This window comes from Festucalex cinctus, chromosome 17 (assembly GCF_051991245.1).
Source record: "Festucalex cinctus isolate MCC-2025b chromosome 17, RoL_Fcin_1.0, whole genome shotgun sequence".
Classification (NCBI taxonomy): domain Eukaryota; kingdom Metazoa; phylum Chordata; class Actinopteri; order Syngnathiformes; family Syngnathidae; genus Festucalex; species Festucalex cinctus.
In genome coordinates, this window is record NC_135427.1 from 3,891,909 (window position 1) to 3,916,909 (window position 25,001).

At 44.1% G+C, this 25,001-nt stretch overlaps 5 protein-coding genes across 18 annotated transcripts in view; 3 read left to right on the forward strand and 2 right to left on the reverse strand.

The window, feature by feature from the left end:
* scn4aa (sodium channel, voltage-gated, type IV, alpha, a) overlaps positions 1-15,436 on the reverse strand; it is a 35,455-nt gene extending 20,019 nt beyond the window's left edge. The window contains exons 1-7 of the mRNA XM_077502606.1: positions 15,185-15,436; positions 14,564-14,677; positions 12,146-13,095; positions 10,763-10,827; positions 10,118-10,627; positions 6,991-9,177; positions 1,084-1,368 (exon numbers count right to left, since the gene is read on the reverse strand). The gene's annotated coding sequence lies outside the window, so the exon portion shown is untranslated. The remainder of the gene's footprint in view (positions 1-1,083; positions 1,369-6,990; positions 9,178-10,117; positions 10,628-10,762; positions 10,828-12,145; positions 13,096-14,563; positions 14,678-15,184) is intronic.
* Positions 1,091-5,343, forward strand: LOC144004910 (uncharacterized). Of its 7 annotated transcripts, none has more exons than XM_077502597.1 (8): positions 1,091-1,374; positions 2,135-2,291; positions 2,451-2,537; positions 2,742-2,888; positions 3,068-3,154; positions 3,249-3,368; positions 3,529-4,755; positions 4,912-5,343. In XM_077502597.1, exons 2-8 carry the CDS (start codon positions 2,145-2,147, stop codon positions 5,236-5,238), a joined length of 2,142 nt encoding a protein of 713 aa, XP_077358723.1. In that variant the 5' UTR covers positions 1,091-1,374; positions 2,135-2,144; the 3' UTR covers positions 5,239-5,343. The 7 variants fall into 7 exon arrangements, 6 of the variants coding, with proteins under 6 accessions (XP_077358723.1, XP_077358722.1, XP_077358718.1 ...); XM_077502596.1 differs by lacking the exon at positions 1,091-1,374 and adding an exon at positions 1,855-1,953; XR_013279465.1 differs by lacking the exon at positions 1,091-1,374 and having other exon boundaries at positions 1,960-2,291; positions 3,529-4,819; positions 4,912-5,047.
* On the forward strand, positions 5,979-7,937 carry LOC144004913 (peroxiredoxin-like 2A). Its single transcript, XM_077502602.1, has 5 exons — positions 5,979-6,262; positions 7,022-7,113; positions 7,193-7,333; positions 7,434-7,598; positions 7,669-7,937. Exons 1-5 carry the CDS (start codon positions 6,118-6,120, stop codon positions 7,789-7,791), a joined length of 666 nt encoding a protein of 221 aa, XP_077358728.1. The 5' UTR covers positions 5,979-6,117; the 3' UTR covers positions 7,792-7,937.
* LOC144004909 (PDZ domain-containing protein 7-like) lies at positions 8,164-15,628 on the forward strand. 5 transcript variants are annotated; one of them, XM_077502588.1, is made up of 18 exons: positions 8,164-8,392; positions 8,776-8,859; positions 8,952-9,167; positions 9,248-9,385; positions 9,459-9,633; positions 10,194-10,370; positions 10,435-10,582; positions 10,988-11,048; positions 12,189-12,366; positions 12,446-12,657; positions 12,745-12,906; positions 13,034-13,143; positions 13,206-13,297; positions 14,425-14,516; positions 14,585-14,656; positions 14,751-15,113; positions 15,206-15,306; positions 15,374-15,628. In XM_077502588.1, exons 3-18 carry the CDS (start codon positions 8,990-8,992, stop codon positions 15,548-15,550), a joined length of 2,436 nt encoding a protein of 811 aa, XP_077358714.1. In that variant the 5' UTR covers positions 8,164-8,392; positions 8,776-8,859; positions 8,952-8,989; the 3' UTR covers positions 15,551-15,628. The 5 variants fall into 5 exon arrangements, with proteins under 5 accessions (XP_077358714.1, XP_077358712.1, XP_077358713.1 ...); XM_077502586.1 differs by having other exon boundaries at positions 12,446-12,906; XM_077502587.1 differs by having other exon boundaries at positions 8,780-8,859; positions 12,446-12,906.
* The window catches only part of LOC144004911 (leucine zipper putative tumor suppressor 2 homolog), a 10,648-nt gene continuing 1,233 nt past the window's right edge, over positions 15,587-25,001 (reverse strand). For all 4 annotated transcript variants that reach the window (XM_077502600.1, XM_077502599.1, XM_077502601.1 and 1 more), the window contains exons 3-8: positions 21,886-21,955; positions 19,357-19,767; positions 18,694-19,266; positions 18,415-18,537; positions 18,183-18,329; positions 15,587-17,353 (exon numbers count right to left, since the gene is read on the reverse strand). In XM_077502600.1, coding sequence (XP_077358726.1) covers positions 16,748-17,353; positions 18,183-18,329; positions 18,415-18,537; positions 18,694-19,266; positions 19,357-19,743 — 1,836 coding nt within the window. In that variant the 5' untranslated portion in view covers positions 19,744-19,767; positions 21,886-21,955 and the 3' untranslated portion in view covers positions 15,587-16,747. The remainder of the gene's footprint in view (positions 17,354-18,182; positions 18,330-18,414; positions 18,538-18,693; positions 19,267-19,356; positions 19,768-21,885; positions 21,956-25,001) is intronic.

Genomic DNA, 25,001 nt, shown 5'->3' on the forward strand with positions numbered 1-25,001 from the left:
GCAAGAGGGGAGGGGGGGAACTACATCAAATCAAATGTGTATGACCAATCTCGCCCTGAATAAACCAAATTTGATCAAAGACAAGCACTGCAAGTTTACTTTAACCTCACTTCACCTTTTCGATTCCCCGGGAAAACACGGCGGCCGCGGCCAAGCGCGCGGTCACATGGTCGCGCTGAGTGAAAGAAACCCAAAACCCACACCCTTGCCGTCCAAGAGTGCACCAACATGTGAGAGAAGAGGACGCAAACACACTTTGGGTGGGGGAGGACAAAAACATCTTCAGGCTTCAGCAGGGTCAGGATTTGCTAAGTGCAGTGTGAAAGGGGCTTTAGGTAGCATAATAGCGGAGGAGCAGCTTCAGTTTCCCAACCAGTTTAATTGAGCATGATGGAAGATTCCAGGAGAGGTTCATCAGACAGGTGCTGGGCAGTGTTCTGACTTCATTTCGGGTCAGGATTTGCGGAAGATTGAAAACGCAGGCTTTGCTCACAAATGCTAACAAGTTACATATTTCTCCCTAACAAACTTGGAAAACCGCTAGGTTCCCTACATTGGTGTATAGTCAAGGTACCACTATAAAACATTTTTAGGAGTGGGCGTCTATAATTTGTAAACTTTTGCTATTTGATCCCAAATTCGCATGTTCACCATACAGTGAGGTCCACAATGGACATCAAAGATGCGGAGCTGAAAACGCACACATATGCAAAACCACTACAGAGATTCCCCAAGTCTCCCCATTCCAAATATGACCCCGAGCTCAATTACAGGTCTATGTTTATTATTAGAACAAATGTGCGCTAACTATAACTTTAATTCAAGTCCAATAACTGCAACTGAGGCCTCAAACAACTCGAACTTTCCCATTTTAGAAGTAGTGAAAAAAGGACAACTTTTGAACTCATAAATAAAAAATAAAAAAAGTGTCAGTATCATACCCCCAAAATGGAGGTAGGCACCTCCACACAAACATCTCACCTCTACTTTAAAACCTTTCAACTTGTAGCTTGAAAAATTACACTGTGAGTTAATGTAAGTGAGAAAGAGAGAACAAGCGGGAAAGGTAAGAGGTCAAAATACCTGGCACGGTAAAGCAAGAGAGCCCACAAAATCCAGTCAAGTGAACAAGGTGAATAAATCCTGTCCTCGTCGTCACAAGCACCGAGGAGGAGGTGGTTGTGGTTCCTGACTGCCCCGACCGGCGGCAGTAGCAGTGTGTCTCTGTGGGGCAGCTGTTGCTGACGCTGACGCAACCACAGCAGTCTGTGAAACTGGAGGAGTCGCTCCATGGCAGGTTAGCATCATTCACATCTTCCTCGAGGCGTCCATGTTGCATCCAATTTCCTGACCCGGAAGTCTGGAAATCTACAGGTATGTTGAACCAAAAAAAAAAAAAAAGTTCCTTTTAAAAAATATTATTATAAATTAGCTACGGTAATAATAATAATGATAATAATAATAATAATAATAATAATAATAATAATAAACCCAAAGAAGCGTAACTATGTCGGTAATTAAAAACAAAAAAACTACTCACACGTTGACCGCCATTGACTAATGTTTTCTTTTATACCATTAAATTATCTCAATGTAACTTTTTTTTTTTACTCAAAATCGTAAGAAAATGAAAAAAAAACGTTCTTTAATACTTTTTTTAAGAACATTTAAAAGGTACATGAAAGAAATCACATTAAAGCACAAAAACGTAAACAAAAATCATTAGAGCATTCAATAGTACAACTTTTATTTACTATAGTCATTGTCAATATAACTAACATAATAATAGCGTTAATAGTCAAATACTAGTATTTACGATCATTTTATTAATTAATAATGAGTCGGAACTTTTTTAACAGCTGACTACTAGACAGCGGACTATTAGGAAAGTAACACTGTTACCATAGAAACAAAAACAAACACATCCGGAAGTTCAGACCCGCTTGGCAACTGGTTTGAGTCAATTTCATTCTGTTTTAACACTTAAATGAACACTTGGACACAATGACAGCGTAGCTAGTTATTAGTTATTAAAAGTATTTAATAGTCTTGTGCTGTAATGTTTGTGTATATGTTTAATGACATTTTTGTCAGCGTCATTTGAATTACAAGTGCACTTCTACTGCCCGCACAGAATCAAAAGTATGGATTCCGAGTACGTCAAGACGCATCTGGGTTCATGTCTGGCAGAGGGGCTTGCTGAAGTGGTAGAGCAACGTCCCATGGACCCCATCCAGTTTTTGGCTCACTGGCTGTTCAAATACAACTCCAACGTTGAATATGAGGAAAAGGTACAAAAAAAATAGTGTTGCCAGTAGGTAGTGCTGTTGTACAACTTTCCTTGCAATTGAAGCGTTAGTCTGTTTTAAATTTCCACTCACAAAAAAAGTGATATTTGGCTTTCAGGTACAGATGAATTCTTTCTAAATATGAAATCCTGATTCTTCCAGAAACAGGCCCGGTTGGCACTTGTGGAGAAGGAGCGGGCGAAAGCCAGAGAGAATGACGCCGATAAGGAGAAAGCCGGAAAAGCACCGGTACTAAACTTTTGTTTTGCTTTGGTTTGCGCTTTGCCATTTTGTGTAGTCGCATTCCAGAGCTCAGTCAGCAGTTAGAAGGCAGCAAGTTCAGCCAACAATTGGAAGGAATATCAGGTGAAGAGCAGGCAAGGTGAAGGCAGAGAATCAGAAAGATGGATTGTTGTATGTCTGAAGGGTATTTGACACTTGGCACCTTAACAGCTCCCTGAAACTGAGCTTTCGGGACCAGACGACCGTGTGGCAGCCACTCTCGGACCTGCTAAGCAGCATGTGAGGGACCCTTTGAAGCCAGAAACCCAACAGTCTACCAACCGGCACAAAAGTGGACCTCTGGAGAATGAGCAGGAGGTGAAGAAAACGTTTTGTGGTGGTGGTGTTGCTGCATGTGCATGGAATGTGTGCGGTCTGTTGGCCTAGGACCTCAGGCTAAAGGTTAGCTATGTGCATGCGGCAAGAAATATATTATAGCTGGTTTGCTCTTTGGGGTGGATCCACCTTGCGGAGACACGTGTTCATGTGTCCACCAGGTGAAGACAACTTCAGTTGTCTCCCCACGGTCTGACGCCATCCAGCAGAACCAGCCCAAAGATCAGAAATCCTGGGATCAGAAGGTGGTGAGACATCATTGATGACGTTTCAAGCAAAGGAGAGCTGCAAAACAGGGTTGTTTGTTCGTGTCGCACTAACATGATCACAAATTACCTACAGGAGTTCGGCTCAGCTGAAACCGCTGAGCCCGTCCAGGCGGAAGGCACCAAATCCATCCAGGTGGACCAACAATGGGCGCTATCAGGACAAACAAGCCCTGAAATCCAACACGCAGAGAAGGTGAACGGATTGACATCTGTTTCAGAACAGTCTCAGTTGAGTGGAGAGTCCAGCTAGGAATAGAACCAGAAGCATGACCAAACCAGATGAGGGGAGTCAGGCCAAGTGATTGTTTGGCTGATGTCTAACTCACAGAATTCTCCTGACACATTTTTACCAGAAGGACGAGCATGCCGAGTCCTCCCGGGCTGAGTCTGCAATGGTGGAGTCCTCTCAGGTTGAAACCACACCGAGTGGGACCTCCCATGCAGAGACTTCACAAATGGAGTCTAAGCAACAAGAATCTGCAGAGGTGAAATCCAACCGAGTGAAGTCCTCGCAGGCAGAATCTGAGCAGGTTGAGCCCTCACAGACAAAGTCTCAGCAAGAAGAACCCATGCAGACCTACCAGGCCAAGTCTTCTCAGGCTGAGGCCCTCGACATGGAATCTACACGAGTTGAGAGCTCCCAGGCGGAACTTGTACAATTGGGGTCAACGCAGGCCAAATCCTCGAACACACCAGAGGACTCCGCGACGGCCGAATCCTTTTATGTCGAGGATGACCAAGCTGAATTCACACAAGTTCCGGCCTCCCATACACAGTCTGGACAGGTGGAGTCCATACTGGTAAATCCTGTGCAGGGGTCTCCACTGGTGAAGTCCGAGAACTCCCAAGCTGAGCCCACTGATGTGGAATCTGCACACGTTGAGACCTCTCATCCCGAGTCTGCACTAGCAGACTCTGCTCAGTCCAGCACTTCCGTATCTGAGTCTGTGCAGTTGGAGTCCACATTGGTGGACTCTGCGAAGACCGAGTCTTTGCAGGTGGAGTCTGCGCAGACTGAGACCTCCCAGGCTAAGGCCTCCCACGTAGAATCTGCACAAGTTGAGATCTCTCAGCCGGAGTCTCCGCAAGTGGAATCTCCTATGGTGGACCTAGCTCAGTCCAACGCCGCCACACTTGAGTCTGGGCAGGCCAAGTCCTCTCAATATGAAATCAAATCCAAGCATGTTGAGACCTTAGAGTCTGCGCTGGTGGAATCCTCGCAGATCCAGGTTGCACCTGTGGAGTCCACAACGTCTGAGTCCTCTCAAGTCAAAACCCCACAAGTTGAGTCTACCAAGACCGAGTCTGTGCAGGGGGAGTCAATGCTGGAGGAGACTACGCAGGCTGAAGCATCCCAGGTTGAACCGACGCAAGTTGAGAACTCCTCAGATGAGTCTGAGCGAGAAGAGCCCATGCCAACAGACTGCGCTCAATCCAAGACCTCTCTAGCCGAGTCCTCTAAATCTGAGTCTATGCAACCCGAGTCCGACCAAGTCCTGCCAGTTGACAAGCAGTTGGCAAAACCTGAGGAGGAGAACCACGATTCAAGTTCACCTCCTGTTCTTCAAGAGCGGGAAGAGGTTTGCTAGCTTGCCTGGGTCAAGCCGTCTGTTGCTAACACTATATGCTAACATAACATCACAGGTCAATTCATTATCAACATTAAATTTATTATACTAATTACAATTTTCGTAAATTGTGACAGTCATCCCTTTAACATCTGTGTGGCTTTGCAGGGAACAGATCAAGCTTCACCAGGAACAGAACGAGTTTCACCAGGAACAGAACAAGTGTCACCAGGAACAGAACAAGTTTCACCAGGAACAGAACAAGCGTCACCAGGAACAGAACAAGCGTCACCAGGAACAGAACAAGCGTCACCAGGAACAGAACAAGTTTCACCAGGAACAGAACAAGCTTCACCAGCAACAGAACAAACCTCACCAGCAACAGAACAAGCTTCACCAGGAACAGAACAAACTTCGCCAGGAACAGAACAAACTTCGCCAGGAGCAGAACAAGCTTCGCCAGGAACAGAACAAGCTTCGCCAGGAACAGAATAAGCTGGAAAATGATCACATCGCTGCTTGATGGTTCTCTGCTGAGCCTATATGCATTTGTTTGAATAGCCTACATTATTCTCCATTAAACATGTGATTGTAACTGAACTCAAATTGTACAAATCAATCTAATAAAAAACAAAACATTCAAAATTAAAAAAGTAAAAGTTTAGTCATTCAAATAAAACAGGAATCTATGTTAAAGTGATCTTTATAATAAAATACTTCACAGGCTTAAACTTTACTCTCACGTTACACGATCGCCCCCTATTGGCGTAACTGCGAACAACAATATATGATATTGTTACAATCTATCCATCCATCCATTTACTTGACCGCTTATTCCTCACAAGGGTAGCAGGGGGTGCTGGAGCCTATCTCAGCTGGCCTTGGGCAGTAGGCGGGGTACACCTTGGACTGGTTGCCAGCCAAATCGCAGGGCACACAGAGACGAACAACCATATTGTTACAATCTATTTTTTTTTTAAATAGAAAAAATTTGTGATTTTAGAGCATTCTTTCTTCGTTTACAATTTTTTTTACGAGGGCCAAAATTCAAACACAGACTACAAAGTCAACAAAGGACCAAAAATGGTGGTCACTTTTGACTAGGAACGAGTCGAATACTGTACTCCAGTTGTCGCTGGTGACCTTTGAACTAGAAAATGGAGACGTCGTTGCACAATGACCACTTTATGACGTCAACGCACTGTCGCGGCTGGGCTGGCTCGAAACGAAAGGAGTTGTGACGTGCGCGTTCACGAGGGCGTCGCGGTTATACGCACGCAGCGTCAGCAAGAAAGCGGCGGACGTCAGGCGAGGTGACTGAAGTCGAGGAAGAAGAAGAAGCAGCAGCAGCAGGAGGAGGAGGACCGGCAGAATATGGCTCTCCTGGTCCAAGCCGCAACGGCCGCGGGCGGCCTGGTGGCCCGACTTCTCAACATGGTGACGGAATTGTTCCTCACGACGCCGCTGAAGGCCAGCCTACAGTATCTGGAAGAAGCTCAGCTCACGGCTTTGACTTCAGGTGCGCAAACTTGACTTGGACATTCAAATGAATAATAATAAATAAAAATAAAAAGTTGCGCTTGCAGTGTGGCTGGTTTGTAACCTTTTACCTCCTTCCTTAGGTCACCCACCCCCTTCACTTTAAATCCTTCATGTGATTCCTTCACTCATTTCACTACGTCTTCTACCATGTTCACCCTCTTTGGTCACTTTTTTTTTTAAATTAAACTTTAAATATATTTCAAAAATGTCAACCCTGATTTCCTTAACTTTCACCTCCATTTGAGTATTTTATTCCTTTCCTTTCACCTCGTTCACACTACGCTACATCACAATTCTTCCTTAATCTGATTCCCTTACATAAATCTTTTGTTTGTACCTTCATCCTCTTTAAAACAAAAGTGAACTCAACCGCAAAACTTTAACAATATATTCTATGCAGCCCCACTAGTGTAAAAATTATTCTTACTGCGTTTGTGTCATGAGTTAAACCGCCATTTATGCCTCTTTTTATGCATCTTGGCGGCAGCCATTTTGCCATGTGCTGTCAACTGAAAATGACGTCACAGTTGCGCATGACTCAGGTATCTTTTATTTTATTTTTGTGCCGTGATTGTTACCTGAGCAACTGTATCATTTTCAGTCAACAACAAATGGCAAAATGGCTGCCCATGACTGCTGGCCTTCACCTGTCTTCCTTTGTCTTTCTTCCTCCCCTTTTGTTTTTATTTTTATAACTTTATTGACCTGTTTCCATTCTTTCTCTCTTCATTTTCAGAGAAGACTAAGTTGAAGGCCAAGTCTCTGTGGGAGCAGACGGGCGCCGTTATTATGGCGGTGCGCCGGCCAGGATGATTTCTGTGCAGAGAGGTAGTAACGCATCGACGTCAACAACAGTGACGTTCTGCTGAGCATGATGAGAGTATAAATAAATTACAATGTCATCCAGGAGGCTGCGGAGCTGTCCTCTCTGAAGCCCCAGCTGGACCAGCTTGGGGTCCCGCTGTATGCTGTGGTCAAGGAGAACATCGGGAACGAGGTCCAGAACTTCCGGCAGTTCTTTGACGGGGTGTTCTTCTTGGATGAAAAGGTCTTTCAGAAATAAAAGGAAGCGTGTCTGTGGTTTGTCTCGCGTTCCCCTCGTGCGGGAGAAGCTAATTTGCCACACTGAGAGCGTGTGTTGGTTGCAGAGGTGCTTCTTCGGACCTCGCGAGCGACGGTTGGGCCTCCTGGCGTTCCTTCGTGCCGGGGTGTGGATGAACGGCCTCAGGGCCTTCGGAAAGGGCTTCAAGGGGAATATCATGGGAGAGGGATTCGTACTGGGCGGCGTTTTTGTCATCGGACGTGACCAGCAGGTCGATCTGACGATACAATCTCTGCATAATCAAATTAGGAAATTACTCAAATGTTTATTCTCCCCCCCAGGGGATTCTACTGGAACATCGAGAGATGGAGTTTGGAGATAAGGTCAACGCTGAGGATGTGATCCGAGCTGTCAAGAGAATACCACAAGAGCTTGTGCCCATGGAGAATAATGTTGCGAAGTAACTTGCGTGCATAGTTGACTTGTGTAGTAAAAAGCCTCCCAGTCTGTTTATGACTGTCTGTTTTCAAACTCTACGGAGCAAACAGACTTGATGTTTTGAAGACTGGGTTTCCTTTTATTACTCAATAAAACGTGACTTTGCATTCAATAGCTTGAGTGTTTGTGGTTCTTCTTCTAAATTATACTAAGACTGTGTGTATGGTGAATATAAATAAACAATAAATACATGACGTGCAATTTTCTACTCTGCATTTGGTAATTACTATTTACCATTAGTTCGATTCTTCGACCACATGAGGGCAGCAAAGTGCGTTTGTGTGTTCGTTACCGTGCCGTCCAATCAGATTATCGCCAGCTCAAGTGCGTACAGCCAATCGGTGTCCAGCAGGGGCAGGATTTGTGTCGAATCCGGACAGGTGCGTCAGATGGTCTTTAGGCTCAAAATGGATCCACTCGGGCCAAACGACTTGAATTAGTCTGGAGAATATAAACTTAAAACACGGTGCATTTTCGGTGTGGGATAATTATTTTCATTTCATTTTGTCTGCACCTGTTTGGGCTGATGGAAAAACTAGCTTGACGGCGTCGTTCGAATAATGTTCGGTAAGTTATTTTTTTTATGACAATACTATGTCTGGATATCGGTAAAATGGTGATAGTGGGGTTTAAGGTGCAAGAAAACATTTAACGGCAACTCTGGCGTCTTTACGTTGTCGCTGTCCACGGCTCTGGGGGAAGCCCTGAGGTGACGTCACGGGGGTTTAAAGTTTAGTAGCGCGTAACCATGGCAGCGCACCACGTGATCTCCCGACTTGCCCCCTCAGCTATAGCACAAAATAATCCCACACTACATTTTGTACTCGAGTACATTTACAGATATAATACTTGTGTTAAAAAAACAAATTAGAACGTATTCAAAACCTGTATAAAAGTAAAAAAAATTAAATTAAATAAAATAAAATAAAAAAGTATCTGAAATTCACCAGGAAGCTGAGAGAGATGCATCATGGGAAAGAAGGGCCGGACAAGTGACTGCAGAAAACTAAAAAGTCAGCTGTTATGCCACAAAGGTAAGTACTGACCTTATATAAACACCATATACAGGTGAGAGCACTAACACATTTACCCAGCATGCATTTCTTCCCACTCTGTACTGCTGTAGACATGTACACCTGAACGGGGACGGTGCCGGCAGGCTCCATGGCTCATTCGTCAGACCCCTCGTGCAGGGAGAAAGCCCCCGGCACACAGGGGAAGTCACACTCGGCCGCACGCAACATCGTACGCAAGAAGGAGCAGCAGCAGCAGCGGCGTCGGCGAGGAATCCGATCCTCCTCACCCATGGGCCGCGTCATCCTCATCAACTCGCCGGTGGACGGTAAGACGTGCTAATCAAACAGAAAATATCAACATGTATCATATTGAAAACTTGCGTCTGCCTCTCCATTTTTTTTTTAGGTGGAGATGACAGCGAGGACCTTCACACCATCACGGTGGACAAAAGCGTGGACGGCAAACTGGGCTTCAGCGTGCGTGGCGGCTGCGAGCACGGCCTGAGCATCTTCGTCAGCAAGGTGGAGGACGCCAGCACGGCAGGTGGGATGCAGCGACGGCATCGGGTGACCTTAGCTTTTTTTTTTTTTTGACCCGAGAGTGTCATCGTGCACAGAGGAGGCCGGCCTGCTAGTGGGCGACAAACTGGTGGAGGTGAACGGCGTCAGCCTGGAGAGCATCACCATGAGCAGCGCCGTCAGGGTCCTGACGGGCAACAACAGGCTGAGGATGGTGGTGAGGCGCGTGGGCAAGGTGCCCGGGATTCGCTACTCTAAAGAGAAGACCACCTGGTGAGCAGTGGTGAGAACTAGCTTAAGTACAATTACTTCATTACTGTTATGGAGGGTATAAAAGTCTACATATCTCAGGGCAAGTGCCGGGTTTTTATGATGTTTTTACACTAGTAGTAAAAAAAATAAATAACTGAGCATTTGGTTGCACAAGTGTACACACCCTCACAACTGGAGTGGCTAACTCGGGTTACTAATACCAACCACCTCGACTAAGATTCATGCTCCGGTTGGGGACCCAAAGGACACGATTCCAAGAAGTTCAATCTTGGTCTCATCAGACCGTAACAGATTTCCCCACATGGGGGAGGGGCACTTATGCAACTAGTTATTTTTTCGTTGTAAAATCTAAAAAATGATTTGAGTTGTACAGGTTGTAGATCACCATGTTGGAAAAATTATGAAATGATCTTATTCTCATTTTTTTTTAAGACCAACAAAGCCTGTCATTTAAACAAGGGGTGTGTTGACTTTTTAAACTCACACAGTCTGATGATGAGGAAGCAGCACCAGTTGCTAGCAGCACGATGTTGAAAATCAAAGTTGTGGTGCTTTTCCAGGGTGGACTTGATTCACAGGCGCATGGTGGTGGAGGAGAGCGGGCGGACGCCTTCAGACGCCAGCGGAGGTAGCGCCCTCCGGAGGATCGTCCACCTGTACACCACCTCCGACGATTACTGCCTGGGCTTCAACATCCGTGGCGGGAAAGAGTTTGGCTTGGGCATTTACGTCTCCAAGTAGGTACCCTTGTTACAAACTCATCCCGTATTCACACAACGCTGACCTCCCCGGACGTGTCAGGCTGGACCCCGGCGGCCTAGCCGAGCAGAACGGGATCAAGATGGGCGACCAGATCCTGGCCGCCAATGGCGTGAGCTTCGAGGACATCAGCCACAGCAGCGCCGTGGAGGTGCTCAAGAGCCACACGCACGTCATGCTGACCATCAAGGTGAGTGCAAAATGCTCTTTGGGTGGGACGCTTCATTAGGTACACCTGTAGAATCGAAAAATTCTGCTTTTACAAACACAAAAAAAAACATGCATGTTAGTTAATTGAAGTTGTACTCAATGTTTACAATTTTTTTTTAAATGTGTTTTGATTTAAAAAATAAAATAAAAATTATATTACCTTTTTACAGTTTCCTTGCACCTAATAAAATGTCCAGCGATGCCCAAAGCTTGGGTTTCGCCGTGCTGAAAAAAATAGCCGGGCGGTGTGCATTATTCAGCAGGCGGCAAGGATCGGGTGCAAACGAAAGCGCGGCGTCTTCGCTCATGTGTTACTCCCGATCAAATATAGCGAAGATGCCATCAAAGTTTAATAGGAGTTCATTTACATATTTTCCTCCACCAGGAGGCTGGCCGCTATCCCGCTTACAAGGAGATGGTGGCGGAGTACCGATGGCTCAACAAGTGTACGTATGCCTCCGATGTCACGACGATTGAGCTTATTTTTTTATTTTTTTTTTATGATGGGTTTTTTTTTTCTCACAATTTTCCTCATAATGAAGAACATTCCTTGTCTTTTATAGTGGATGAAAAATGTCAAATCTTATGTGACTTGAACATCAAACCAAGTTTATTCTGGATCGGATCCAAATTGTGCACTGTAGTGCAACATAATTGGAAAACCCCAATCAATATCAGATGGTAGTAGGGCAGGGTGATTAATTAAAGCAGACAATTTCTTGACATTTTTTATTTATTTATTTTGTAAAATAAACAATTTTTTTGGTCTTTAAAAAGCATTCTCGTATATTTTTACCTGAATTTTTCCAGGTAAAAATGTTTTTTTAATTAATTTTTTTTCACATTATATTTTTCTTTGGGAAAAAAATTATATCGACCAATGTTTATGTGCAACTTCCTTTCTAAAAGAAAACTATTCTTGTAAAATTTAGGCTTTTTTCCCCCTCACAAATAAAAGCTTTTTTTTTTTTTTACTCAAAATATGCAGTAATGTAAAAGAAAATGATCATTATTGCACACTTTTTCATCAAAAGAAGAAAAAAAAAAAAAGGAAATCAAGACTTTTCTCCAAACTGACTCATTTTTTTCACCACCAAATACAACTTAGAGGGAAAAAAAAGATTTGAGTTTTTCTCTGAATAAATGTTTTTCTTGAGACAATACCACTTAAAAGCTATAAAAAAAAACATAACAAGTAAAAAAAAATCAATTTTTCCATTTAAAAAAAGAAATCATTTTTACCTAAGAAATATCAATTTTTATAAATTATCATAATATGACTTGTTTTATTGTAAAATATTTAAATTCTTGAAAACAAATACTTTCTCCTAAATAAATATTCTCAAAAATTACTGTTTTGTTAAAAAAAAAAAAAAAAAAAAAAAAAAAAAAAAAAAAAAAGACATTCCCCCGAACTGTTGTATATACAGTTATATATTTATATTAACAACTGTTGTTCAATTAAATCCAGTGCAGTCCAATTCACTTGTGTAATGTGAATACAAACTGGTGGTGGTGGTTCACTTTTTCCTTACTGACTCACATAGCGACAATTGGGTCCTCATTCAAGTTGATTTCTCTCTCAGTGGCCAACGGGGGGAAGAAGTCTTCCTCGCTGGGCTCTGAGTCCAATTCGTCAGCATCCTCGTTGTCCTCAGAGACGCCGGTCAGTTCTCTGAGCGGCCTATCCCAGGTCATGTTCCCGCCCAGTCTGCCGTTTGCCTCCGACATGGTGGACGTGTGCATCTCCACCGAGGACCAAAGGTAGGAGGCCTCCTTTTTTTGGATTCATTTGTCCTCTCATTGAGCTCTCACGACGCCGCTCGTTTTTTTTGTGTGGTAGATTTGATCTGGAGCGCAGCGAGGCCGCCATCCAGACGGACACCACCCGCAGCCGGGGAGCGACCACACTGCTGCGGGACACGGCCATCCGCCACGGCGACGACAGGGATGAGGGCGGTCCCAAGAGGGAGTCCCGCAAGACGGCGGTGCTGCTGGCCCTCAGCAGACCCAGCCGACCCATCAGCCGCTCGCAGAGCCAGGTCACCATCGCAGGTTGTGTGACTCGCACAAAAGACGGCAAGACTTTTTTTTTTTTTTTTTTTTTTGTGTGTGTGTGCTTTGACATAAATCCCCACGTAGAGATCAGTCAAAAGAAGGCCAAAAAGCAGAAAGGAGGAAAAACGTCAGGGGAGAAGAGCGCACTCCAACGCTCCAAGACTTTGGTCAACTTGCTGTTTGGGGGCGCACGCAAGAGGGACGCCTCCAGGGGGCGCTCAAAGTCACTGTCCACTGACAAAGAAGGTACCTCCACATTCCTTTGGCAGTCTTCATGTTCTGTAGGTGTCCCAATACTTATGTCTACATAGTGTTTAACAACCTGGAGTGATTTAAAAAAAGACAAAATTTGGGAACCTCTGTCCTGATCCAGGTTCGAGCCCCGCGGCGTTTCCAGAGGAGACGCTGCGAGCGGTGGAAGAGCTGGCGCAGCGTCTGTTGACGGAGGAGGAGACGGAAGCGGTCATGAAGGCGTGTCGGACGGTATGACGATGAGAGTCTATCTTCAACAAGAAAAATTATGTAACATGTGCCTCCATATTCAGTATGTGGAAGAAAGATGCGTGGAGACGTTAATACGCCACCTGCTGGCCGTGTTGGACAGGCCTGAAAAACTGCTGCTGCTCAGGGAGGTCAGGTAAATCATCAGATGATGTTTGAGCCACACCCAAAAGGGGAAAAAAAAATATCCTGCCAGAATAGACTTTTTTTTTTTTTTTTTCTCCCCCATCCAAAAAATTCCACTAATATGAGATTAAAAATTAATATTACACCTCCTTCCCAAACATATTTAACCTCATTGAAAAAAATGGAAAGAATTTTTTTATATTCTCTGAATATTCTCACTTTTTTTTCCCTCAAAAGATTGCAATTTTTTTTGTCTTAAATTAGGTTTTAATGCTCAAATGTTTTAAGGTGTATATATATATATCTTTCCTTACGAAACCAAGAGCAGGGTCCTGAATGAAGCAGAGTCACAAATACCAGCCAGATTAGGATTAACAGCTTTGTCGACATAATCTTCTTTGAAGTTTTTTTTTTTTCATTGTGTAACGCAATACAACAAACACTCTGAGGCCTAATTATTATTGTTGTGTTGCACAGTAACCAGTTGTTCATTGTTACACAATAAAATACACGAAGGACTAATTACCAAATAAACTACCGATTACCTTTTCTTGGAAAAAAAAATCTTTTAATAATAAGACTTGTTTTATAGTAAAATATTTTAATTCTTGAAAACAAAATGTTTTTCCTGAATATTCTCAAAAATTACTGCTTTGTAATAAGAAAATTCTTGTAATAATACGACTTGTTTTATTGTAAAATATTTTTATTCTTGAAAACAAAAATTTTTTTCCTGAATAAATATTCTCTAAAATTACTCTTTTCTAATAATAATAATAATAATAAAAAAACAGACTATTTTCTCAATCTCAAAAAAAAAAAAAAACTATTCTCGCAGTATTACAGAAAAAATAATAAAATGAGTATTTTCTGGAAAAAAAGTTCTTATGAAAACTTGTCTACATTTTTTTTCAAGAAAAAAAAAAAATCATATTCTCAATACATTATTACTTCATTCTCATTATATTTGACTTTTTATGGTAATAAAAAACTTCTGTTTATTGAAAACTACGACTCCCTCAAGAGCTTTTTTTTCCTGGGGGAAAAATGTTTATTCTCATAATACTTCTTCCCCAAAAACAATTTTATGTTAAAAAAAAAAAAAAAAAAAAAAAAACTACAATATTGTGATCGCAGGATGCTGCTTCCTGCTGCCCACCTCCGCGAATTCAACAGCACTGTAGAAGCGGTGGAGGTGGAAGCATACGACATCCTCAAGTACCGCTCAGGTGTGCTCATGGACACACATACGCCCGCACACAGGTATGCGTCTTACCTTCTGTTTTTTGCCCGTCAGTCCGAACGCCGCCCCTACGCTCTCCCGTATCCGGCCGAGCGCCCAAACGCCGCCTCATCACACCCATCCCAGGTTTGTGCCTCAAGTCGCTTCCTGTACAAGATTTTCAAGGTATGAATGTGCACCACACAAACATCAAAACATAATTTTCTGTGGTTCTTGTCAGATTTGCGAGGAGGCTTTGAGCTGCACAGCGCCGCCATGGTGGAAAAGCAGAGCCACCTGGTGGACAAGCTGGAGAAACTCAGCCTGACGGGGCCTCGAGCATCCAGGCAGAGGCGGCGGCGCCCCACCGCCCCCTTCACGCCTTTACTCGATATCCCGGTAGACGGGTACCGGTTCACAGAGGAGCACCAACACTCGCCCGCAGGTACCCCGGACACTAACTGGCTACTCGCCAGCCACCCTGACGTCGGAAGCTCTGTGCGCTTTGAAGATGTGTCAGATTTGGGACGTCCGAACGGCCGACATTCGCCGCAAGAGTATCAACTCCAAACGGTCAATATTTCCAAGACCAAACAATCGCTGGGTACGTGCTTGTCTTCAATTAAGTTTGCTTTTTAAGAATGAGTCATTGTAGATTAAGAGATTTGAACTTACAGTGGACGTCTTCGGTTGCAGGCATCAGTATATCCGGCGGGATTGAGTCCAAGGTCCAGCCGGTGGTGAAGGTGGAGAAGATCTTCCCGGGAGGAGCCGCCTCCACCTGCGATGTGCTCAAGGTAACATGACGAGAGGTTCAAGCGCCCGACCTCCAAACATCCTCGCCTCTCTCGTCTCCCCCTCCAGGCCGGATTCGAGGTGGTGAGCGTGGACGGCACTTCGCTACAAGGAGTCACACACCAGCACGCCGTCGACCTCATCCGAAAGGCCTTCAGCGACAAGGCCAAAGACCCCATGGTGCTGGTGGTCAAAGTGCCCTGCAAGCCTCCAAAGACATCATTAGCACCGCCTAGTGGTCAATGATGGCCAAACAGCCCCATTTCAGAAACAAAACCACAATTTAACAATTCAGTGTAACCTTTAATAAAAACACAAAATGTACAGCAATGTGGAAAATATACATTTATATCTCTATATGTGCTGTGGAAGCCTGACAAACATCCAATATGAAACAGGCCTTGCAGAAACATTTCTTTGGTCTATTCACAGTGACGAGTGCACTCGGATACGTTTAAAGAAAGAAAATGACCCAAAGTCATAATTTACATCGTCTTCTCTTGGGCCCTCAGCAAAAGATGTAAAATAGCCACACAAAAAGTTTTAGCCATCAAGAAGGTGGGAGAACGGGTGGGAAAACTATTGTGCTCAAGGGGCCACATTTGAATTGTTTGTTTATTTTTTTTACAGCGAGATAGGCCTGGTAATTTGGAGATAAGGTAAATTGTAATGCGTTTAATGTTTTTTGTTTTTTTTACACAAGAATTCTGAATTTTATGATTTGAATAAGCAATTCTTTAATAAAAATTGTAAATGTACAGTTTATGTAACATTTTAACAAAATTATTAATCATTTTTAAATTGTGTAAAAATTATTTTAATATGATTAAGTGATTATTTAATAATAATGTGAAAATGTGTATGTAAAACAAGTACACATGCAAATTCACTTATTTTAATTTTATAAATTACATTTTATAATTGTATTTTTAAGTAACGTTTCTGTGTTTATATTTGCACAATTATTGACAAAAATATATTATATTTCAACGAATGAAGAAACCATTTATTTCTGCATATTTTTTACTTTAAAAAATTTACCAATTTTAGGGGACGAAATGGCTCCATTTTAAATGACTCTAGTCTAGATAATGTAAGTGCTTGGTGGGCCAGAAAAAAAGAAGGGTTATGTGTGGCCCCCAGGCCATAGTTTTGCCACCTCTGTAGCGGAGGTGGCGCTTAGCGCATATTCACTTTATGCTCTATTCAAGTACTCAAGTATAAAAGTCGACTTGACTACAGTAGTTTGATTTTGTTAAAAGCTGTCTGCTATCGCCACTGGCAGTATGGCAAAGAAGTGAGATGTCGTTCAAACAACTGGGAACATGAGGAACAAAACTGGTGTAGAACTGACTTTTTGATGCGATCACTTTCTGCTTCTTACTTCCAAGCTGTCTTGAACGTTACGCAATCTCCCACCTGTGACGTGGAAAAAATTAATTATCAAATTTCTGTGGCGGCGACCTCATCAAAGGCGATTTCATTTCCGCTGCCGTCGTCGTCGTCGCGGTCTCGGCTCTCCAGCTCCCGGCTGAGGTCCCTCAGGAGGAGCTCCAGCTGGCGGTTGCGTCGGTACATGCTCACATAGTTCTGCTGCAGCTGCTCCTGGTAGCGCAGCACTTTGTCCTTCTCTTCCTGCCACGTCCGCCGCTCCTCCTCGAAAGCGCCCGCCTGCCTCTCGGCCCGCTGCCTCTCCAGAGCCAGCTCCCCCCGCATGCGCTCGGCCAGTCCCCGTAGCGCGTCCCGCTCGCCGTCCGGCTCCCGAGGGCGCGCCAGCTCGCTCTCCAGTCGCGCCGCCTTCTCCCGCAGCAGCTCGGCCTCGCTCTTGCGCCGCTGCAGTTCGTTCTCGCACACCTCCAGCTCGGCGGCGCGGGCGCGACCGGCGGCGCCGGCCTCCTGCAGGAGGGCCTGGGCGTTGCTCAGCTCGCCGCGGGCGTCACGCAGTTGCCCGCGCAGCGACGCGGCCTCGCTCGCCCGCTGGGCCAGATCCACCTGCGCCTCCTTCAGCTGCTGCTTCAGCAACGAGATCTCGCCAGACTTCTGGCACACCTGACAGAAAATTTACAGCAACAATACTTAATAGATAGAGACCGATATGTTTTTTCCAGCGCCGATACCGATGCTGATTATTAGTAGTCAAGGAGGCCGATAGCCGACGTTTGAAACTGATATTCATTTTCAGTAAAAGGGGGAAATATTGGTATCAAAGTTTTTTTTAAATACACATGCCGATTTTGACTGTTGTAATGTGTTAAAGCATTAATGCTTATTGAACATTTTTTCAGACTTTTCAAAATGTAGACTTTTTTTTTTTTTTTTTTATCTTAGACAATAGACTTAATTTAAAATTCCTAAAAAAAATGTTTGGGGAGCTCCCAAGGTTATCAGTACATCTTAAAAAGTTAAATGGAAACATAAACAAGTAAATACCATAGATCACTATAGTTTTCTACAGTAAATATTTTTTTCCAAAAATTTAAAAATACTGTACCTGAAATTGTAAACCTTCACATTTCTTTGTTTTGGTGTCAAACAAAAACAAAAAGTTCAGTTAGTTAACTGAATTTTTAAATAAATGGTTCCCTAAGATTAAAATGGGTTTAAATTTACCTTTCATTGTCGTGGCTATCAGATTTGGGAAAAAAGGCCGATACCGATATTCGTCAAAATGCCCAATATCGGCGCCAATAATCTGTCTGGTCGATTATCGGTCTATCCCTAATATTGAATATATCAATAGTTTTGCCCAAAGATTTACATACAGAAGCAAGAGTTAGACCAAAATAGTCATTATTTGTACCAAAAAAAGTCGGCAAAACAGCAGGACCACAAACCCGGAAGCCGCAATGGAGGTTTTTTTTTTTTTTTTCGTGCTTACCTCCCACTTAGTCTCCTCCAGTCTCGGGCCCATCTGGATCTTGTCGCGTTCGTAGGAGGCGCAGCGCTCCTCCAGCTGCTCTCGCTCCTTGAGGAGCTGCGCAAAGTCCTCCTGCAGCTTCTTCTTCTCCTGCTGTAGCTGATGAACCTGCGAGAAAGACAAGCCAATCCACGGATGCTATCGACTGTTTCTTTTTTTTTTTTGGTCGGTTCCGACGTGAAAGGATTCTGACCTGCATCTGAAGCACCTGCTGGGCTCGTTGTGCCTTCTGGGAAGCCGCCTGCATCCTGGTGGCGCAGCTTTGCCGAAGCTCTTCGAGCTCCAACTCGAAACGCTTCTGCTTCTCCTCGTAGACCTCAAACAATTCCAATACAAGTGTTCAACCAGCACTTCTGCTATGCGATTTTAATATGTGGCATCAGACGCTTGTGCAAACGTCAAAGCTGCGGAAATATTCCGCCTCTCGCCTTTATTGGACATGATGAGACAGTGTCAGTGTATTTCCTGTTACCTGACAGATAGCAGCCTCGTTGTCATCCAGATTGTCTCGCAGTAGCAGGAGCTCCGCCTCTCTCTCCCTCAGCTTGTCCTCCAGGTCCCTGACCACGCCCTCATAGCCATCCACCGCCCCCGGCGAGCGCCCGCCGGACCCGCAGTCCGACAGCGGCTGACCCCGCCCGCTGACGGACCCGGAGCCGGTGCTCTTGCTGGAGGACGAGCGGCCGCTGTCCGAGTTGGAGTGTCCGTGGACGCCCGTGGATGGCGTGCTTTTGGTCGTCTCCGGGTGACCCCCCGCCGCCACCGGCCCGTCTCCGGCCACCGCCAGACTGGAGAGTGAGTTGCGTCCCGAGTCGGACAGGGAGCAGGAGTGGCCCCTGCTCCCGGCGCCGCTTCGTCCTGCGCTGTACGAGCTGCGTCGCTCGGAACCGGAGGGCGACAGCTCCCGGTGGGTGGCGCCCGGTGGGCCATTTTGACTCTCGGGTGCGTTGGCGCCGTGTCGGGGGGACAGGTACTGCATGGCGCCACGGCTCTTGGGGACCACGGGTTTGAAGGCGGTGGGCCGCAGCACTGTTTTCTCCATGTTCTACATGTAAAAGATGATCAATGGTACAACCTCTTTCTCAATCAGAACCAGGAAAAACTGTTACTCGTTAGACCTTGACAAAACCATCACCTTTTCCAGTTTTCCCGACACCGGTATGAGTTTTGGTGGTGGTCCGACGTTCCCATTTAAGCTCTCTTTCATCGGACTGGCAGTTGCCATGAGTTGGTCGTTCCAGTCGTCTACATAGTCCCACCTCTCCCGCCCCCTGCCGGACCTCCTAAGCGGCGGGGGACTGTGGTTTTGCAGAGAGCGCTCCTGCGGAGACTCTGAGCCCGGTAAGGAGGTTCCCCGGCGAACCCGGCGGTCCCGGTAGGCGCGTGCCGTGAGATCCAGAGCGGCAGCAGCCGGCACGTTGAAGGGGGGCGAGGGGCCCGAGCGGTGTCGTCTGCGGGAGCGGGAGGTGTGGCCTGGGTCAAGAGGTTCAGCGGGGATGGGCGGAGCCTGAACCAGCGCCATGCTGGATGCAAGGTAGCCTCGAGGCTTGTGAAAGGAAATGACACGCTTTCATCGGTCATCTGATCTGATGTCAAACAATAACAATCCAAGCTATGTGTTTTGGAGAAGTTACCAAATATGGTTCCTTGCCAAATAAAGCGCTAAGATGAAATGACCAAATATGGTTCCTTGCCTTGTAAAGTGCTCTGTTGAAGTTCCTTGCAAAATAAAGCGCCATGTTGAAGTTACCAAATGCGGCTCCTTTCTAAATTAAATTCAATTAAAGTGCATGTTAAGGTTACCAAATATGGTTCCTTGCCCTACGTTGTAGTTATAAAGTATAGTTTCTGTCCAAGTAAAATACTACATTGAAGTTACCTGATGGTCTCTTACCTGTATTGATGTTACCAATTGTGGTTGGTTGCCCAATAAAGTGCTATGTTGATGTTACCAAAAATGGTTCCTTGCCCCACAAAGGGCCACAAAATAAGTTGTTCCTCGTCTTAAAAGATGCCTTAGAAGATATTTCAGCTAGTAAATCTGGTTCCTTGTTAAAAAATAAGTACTGTGTTCAAATTAACAAATAGTATTCATAGTCTTAAAGTGCAGGAGTTACCAATTATGGTTCCTTGCCCTCCAAAGTGTTGTTACAGTTACCAAATACAGTTAATTGCCATGTTGTTACCATTCTCAGTCTTACAAAATTCTTGACTTAGAATGGCATGTTTAACTTAATTCCCAAATATGATTCCTTGCCATATACAAAGTTATATAGCTAAGTAACCAAATATGGTTCCTTGCCAAATAGTGCTACATTGAAGTGTCCCTTGACTTTTCTTTTACAAGTCTAGTCTACCTTTCGGTGTACTCACTGCTGCTCTGCAAGTGCACACCATATGAAGTGCAAACCACCATGACCGACAGTAGACTGGAACCTATGAACCCCTCCCCACCCCCTCGGTGGCCCACACACAGGCAAACAGGCTCGGCCATTGATGAGGCCCATTCAAGCAGCACAAACGGGCCTTGAGAGGCTTTCGGCCCTGACCGGCAGCACTAGGAAAAGAGTCTCTTTTCTTTGGGGGCCGCGAGACGGCTTGGAGCACGCTGGCACCAACAATGGCGACTGTCTCCACGCATCGGTTCAGCCTGCGGAGGCACTCCATGAAAAAACAAACAAACTGAAGCGATGTGGGCTCACTTGGAGCCTGTAGTTCAGGTGCCTGATGGCTCATATGAGATGCCCTCATATAGATTCTCATAAAAAGCGGCGCGGACGTGGGAGCAGAAAGCTAGGCCAGCATACTGGGGGGGTGAGGAGGTCCTCGCTCCCACTGGAGGCTGATGCTAAAAGCGTCCTTTGGAGCGACTACTTTCAAAATAATCCACCATGGCACTGAGCAATCTGCTTGCGTCTTTTCAAATGAAGCCTTTGGTACTCAACAAACACATTAACTGTTTCTGACCTTGCTTCTTTGTTGCATGGAGACAAGCAAACTCATATTTACTTGTATGATGAATGTTTCTCATAACTACCCTCCATCTGTGTTGCATGGCGTCCAATGACTGATACCTGCACAAACACTGTTTCTAAGAAGATTTTTTTTTAAACAATTTCTGACAACTGTATCACACCTGTGTTGTACCAAGTCCCTAGCTAAAAATTAGTTCTATAAGCACATTCATGAGTTCTTCACACCTGTGTTGAATAGAGTCCAACTAATATTGAGTTTTATAAGCATTGTTTATGTGTTGCATGGAGTTTAGATAGATACGGTCGTATATAGCTACATAGCTAGCTAGCTAGATAAATACTGTAGCTAGCTAGTAAAAAAAAAAAAAAATAGCAAGCTAGCTAGCCAGATAGATAAATACAGTTGGCTACAGAGCAAGATAGATAGAGACTGTCAATCGATAGATACTGTACCAAACTAGCTAGATAGCTAGCTATAGATAGCTAGCTAATGCTTCACATGTTTCATGGAGTCCGCCCAATTTCGGCACCTAGTGTGTACTGACAGAACCACTGCACGACTTTACTCCCTTTTCTCAACACATTGCTATTAGTCCAAACACTCTGAAAAGCATTTTGAACATTTATGATATCCGTCTTCCGATCCATGTAACTAAGTATGCTAGCGATGCTCAACACTCACCACTCACCTGTCAATGACGCAATTAATTTGAAGGCCTCATAAGCGCATCCTTCCAACGTTGTAAGCAGATCTTCCCTCTGTCGACCGGCGAGAGAAAGAAGAAAACAAACGTTGTTGTGTCAGTAGAAGCCGGGCAGTCGCATTCATAAACATTCAAGTGGGCAGAGGGGGGAAAACGAGGGAAAATGTGAGTCACAGTGGCCGAGCTCACACAACTGAGGGGATTTTCCGAGTCAATGTGAATGAAGAGCGAGCAGCAATATAAAGACACCTTTATTGCTATGTGCATTTTGGGGTTAAGATCTGACCTTGTGCAGTTATTAGCTCATTCACTGCCAACACAGTTAAAATGGATCTTTGACGTCTATAGTCGTCAATGGCAGTGAATGGGTTAGTTTTGGGGTTTGGGCCACCATGCTAGGCTCATACAAAAATGTTCACAATTAGGCATATTATCTAGTATACATTAGTGCAGACTTAAAGGACACTTGGAAAGTACAAAATTGACCCTATAATTGCAAACTTCCTGTGTGCTTTCAGGCATGGATTCCTGAGACTACTTATGATACACATGTCAACCCAATTTCAAGTTCAACCCAATTTCAAGTTAAGGTAAACAGTCAAAAAAAAAAAAAAAAAAAAAAGACAAACATCCTGTGTGATATCATACGTCTTCAATCCGGTTCCTCTGGTTGGGTTAGCACTTGGCTTTGTATCCTGACTCCTCACCCTGCGTCACAAACTGCATCCCTGAGAACTGCGAGGCATTGACACATACATGTCGCCACGGGAAGTGCGCACGAGGCCAACGGGTTCACACGAATATGATATTATCATTTGGCTCTGAGCTGTTTTGCTAACGTTACACGATGCAAACGAACGAGGCCTGGCGTCAAGTTACAGGCGTATTATATCAAACCGTCATAATATGGAACCTTTTATGTTAGCACTTGGCAGAGGGCTACGCTCTACTGAGTGCTATTCAAGTACATAATTGACAAGACGATTATATATATAATGTGTTTTGCGCATGTGATCGCTATCCTTCCACTCAGAACGTGTACTTCCCTATCAATGACGTGCACCGTGAGAGCGTGTTCATAGGCCGCCAAAATCTGCTCAAATCTGTTGGTGATTAATGACAGATGCCAGCGGGGAGGGGCTACATAACGATTTAATCTCAAAACAATCTCCTCTAAATCTGTCCTGTCCGGAATTCCATTTGGGAGAGTTTGGCCTGTCTGCAAAAAGAAACAAACTAGTATTTACACATTATTATGTATTATGATGAGACCTTCAAGGGGAAATTTTAATGAGTTTGATATTAAAATAAAGGTAGATTATTAGTCACATTATTGTGTCAATGGGGACATTTTAATTTGATTTTAACCACTTTATTGACTTATATATATATATATATATATATATATATATATATATATATATATATACATATATATATATATATATATATATAAAGGAACCAGCATTTACTTTGTGCATCCTCTGAACTATAAAGATGATTACACAATAATAGACAACTACTTCTCCATGCTTGGTCAGAGATAATAATCCACATGAATGGACTGCACATCTTCTTCCTCTAGCATGCCTGCGGGCCCAACGGCCACAAACACCCCCAACCGCCACCACCTTCAGGCAGCATAAACCCTTATGTAACACAGTGACGCAGCCGCCCGGGTCCAGCAGGCCTCCCGCCACCGCCAAGCATCCCATCTGCACCCACGACAACAACCTCGGCTCACCTCACGCCGCCGCTGATTATGTGTGTTGACCAGTTGGTGGCCTCTCGGCTGGAGAATAATCAGGCCAGAAAAAAAATTGCACGTGGCGTGAAGAGAAATGTATTTAAAAATATCGCACAAGCAACCTCAGGGAGAGGTCGCCCCACTTGCACTGACTCCACTTTCATGCCCTGACAACATTTGAGACAGAAGAAAGCTCCATCTCCATTTGGTCTGGATTGATTATTGCAGTTGTGTCTTTTATGGCGAGTCACCAAAATTTAGTGCACTTTGATAAAACCTCAACATGTCCACAAATTAGCGTTGTCAATTTGTCTAGTGTATGTGGTTCAAATTTGGCAGCAATCAGTCACGCCTTTATGGACTCCTCAAAATGGCCAAATTGACCCCAAAATGGCCGATTCAAACCACAATGGCAGACTTTCTAAGATGTTTTGGTGTAGAAATGTATACCAAAATTTATGTTGTCAATTTAATTTGGCTTTATTTATTTTGTTTTATTTTAATGCCCATCTGTCTCCTGTACAAGGTTCAAGTTTGGAAGCAATCGAACAAAATCTCTCAGATGAAGGATGCCTGGAAATGGCCTAAAATGGCCACTTTAAAGCAAAATAGCAGACTTCCTGTGTTTTCTGGCATAGCGTCATTCTCTAAGTCTACTCATGATAGGCTTGTCTAATAAATTTCATGGTGCTCATTAAGACTGGCTTCTGGAGCTAAAAAAAAAAAAAGCAATCGGGCAAATCTTTCAATTTTTGCCTGTTAAGGAACCCTACAATGCCCACTTCAAATCAAAATTGCAGACTTCCTATTTCTTTCCACACATGGCTTCCACATTTTTTTTTTTCTTCTTCCTTTTCATCTTGATTAACTATCGAGCCGGGGCAGCTGTTGTTTCGGTCCACTGGCTGACAAAGTGGGCCAAAAGTCAAAAGGGACGCGAGAAAATATGGAAATGTGACGAGGTAAAGAAATCTGCACAGTTGATGGCGTGCCATGTGCACCTGAAGAACTGGGTCAGAGATGGAGAGAAAAATGATAGTATTTTTTGCTTGAATGCTGGTTGAAGGTTGTTCTCATTTTAATTCAGAAAAAAAAATCTGTAGTTTTAGTAAGTCATATAACGATTATTTATCCACAAAAAAAAAAAAAAAAAAAAAAGTAAAATGACTCTTCAGGTGTTATCTCAATGAGCAGCGAATGCTTGACCAGGTTGGTTGGTTAACTATACTTAAAATAAATCTAAATAATACAATTAAAAATGAGAATAAATTCATACTTTATTAGAAAATAAACTATTTTAAAAGCACATTTTTAACTTTTTTTTTTTTTTAACGTTATCTACAAATGACCTGGG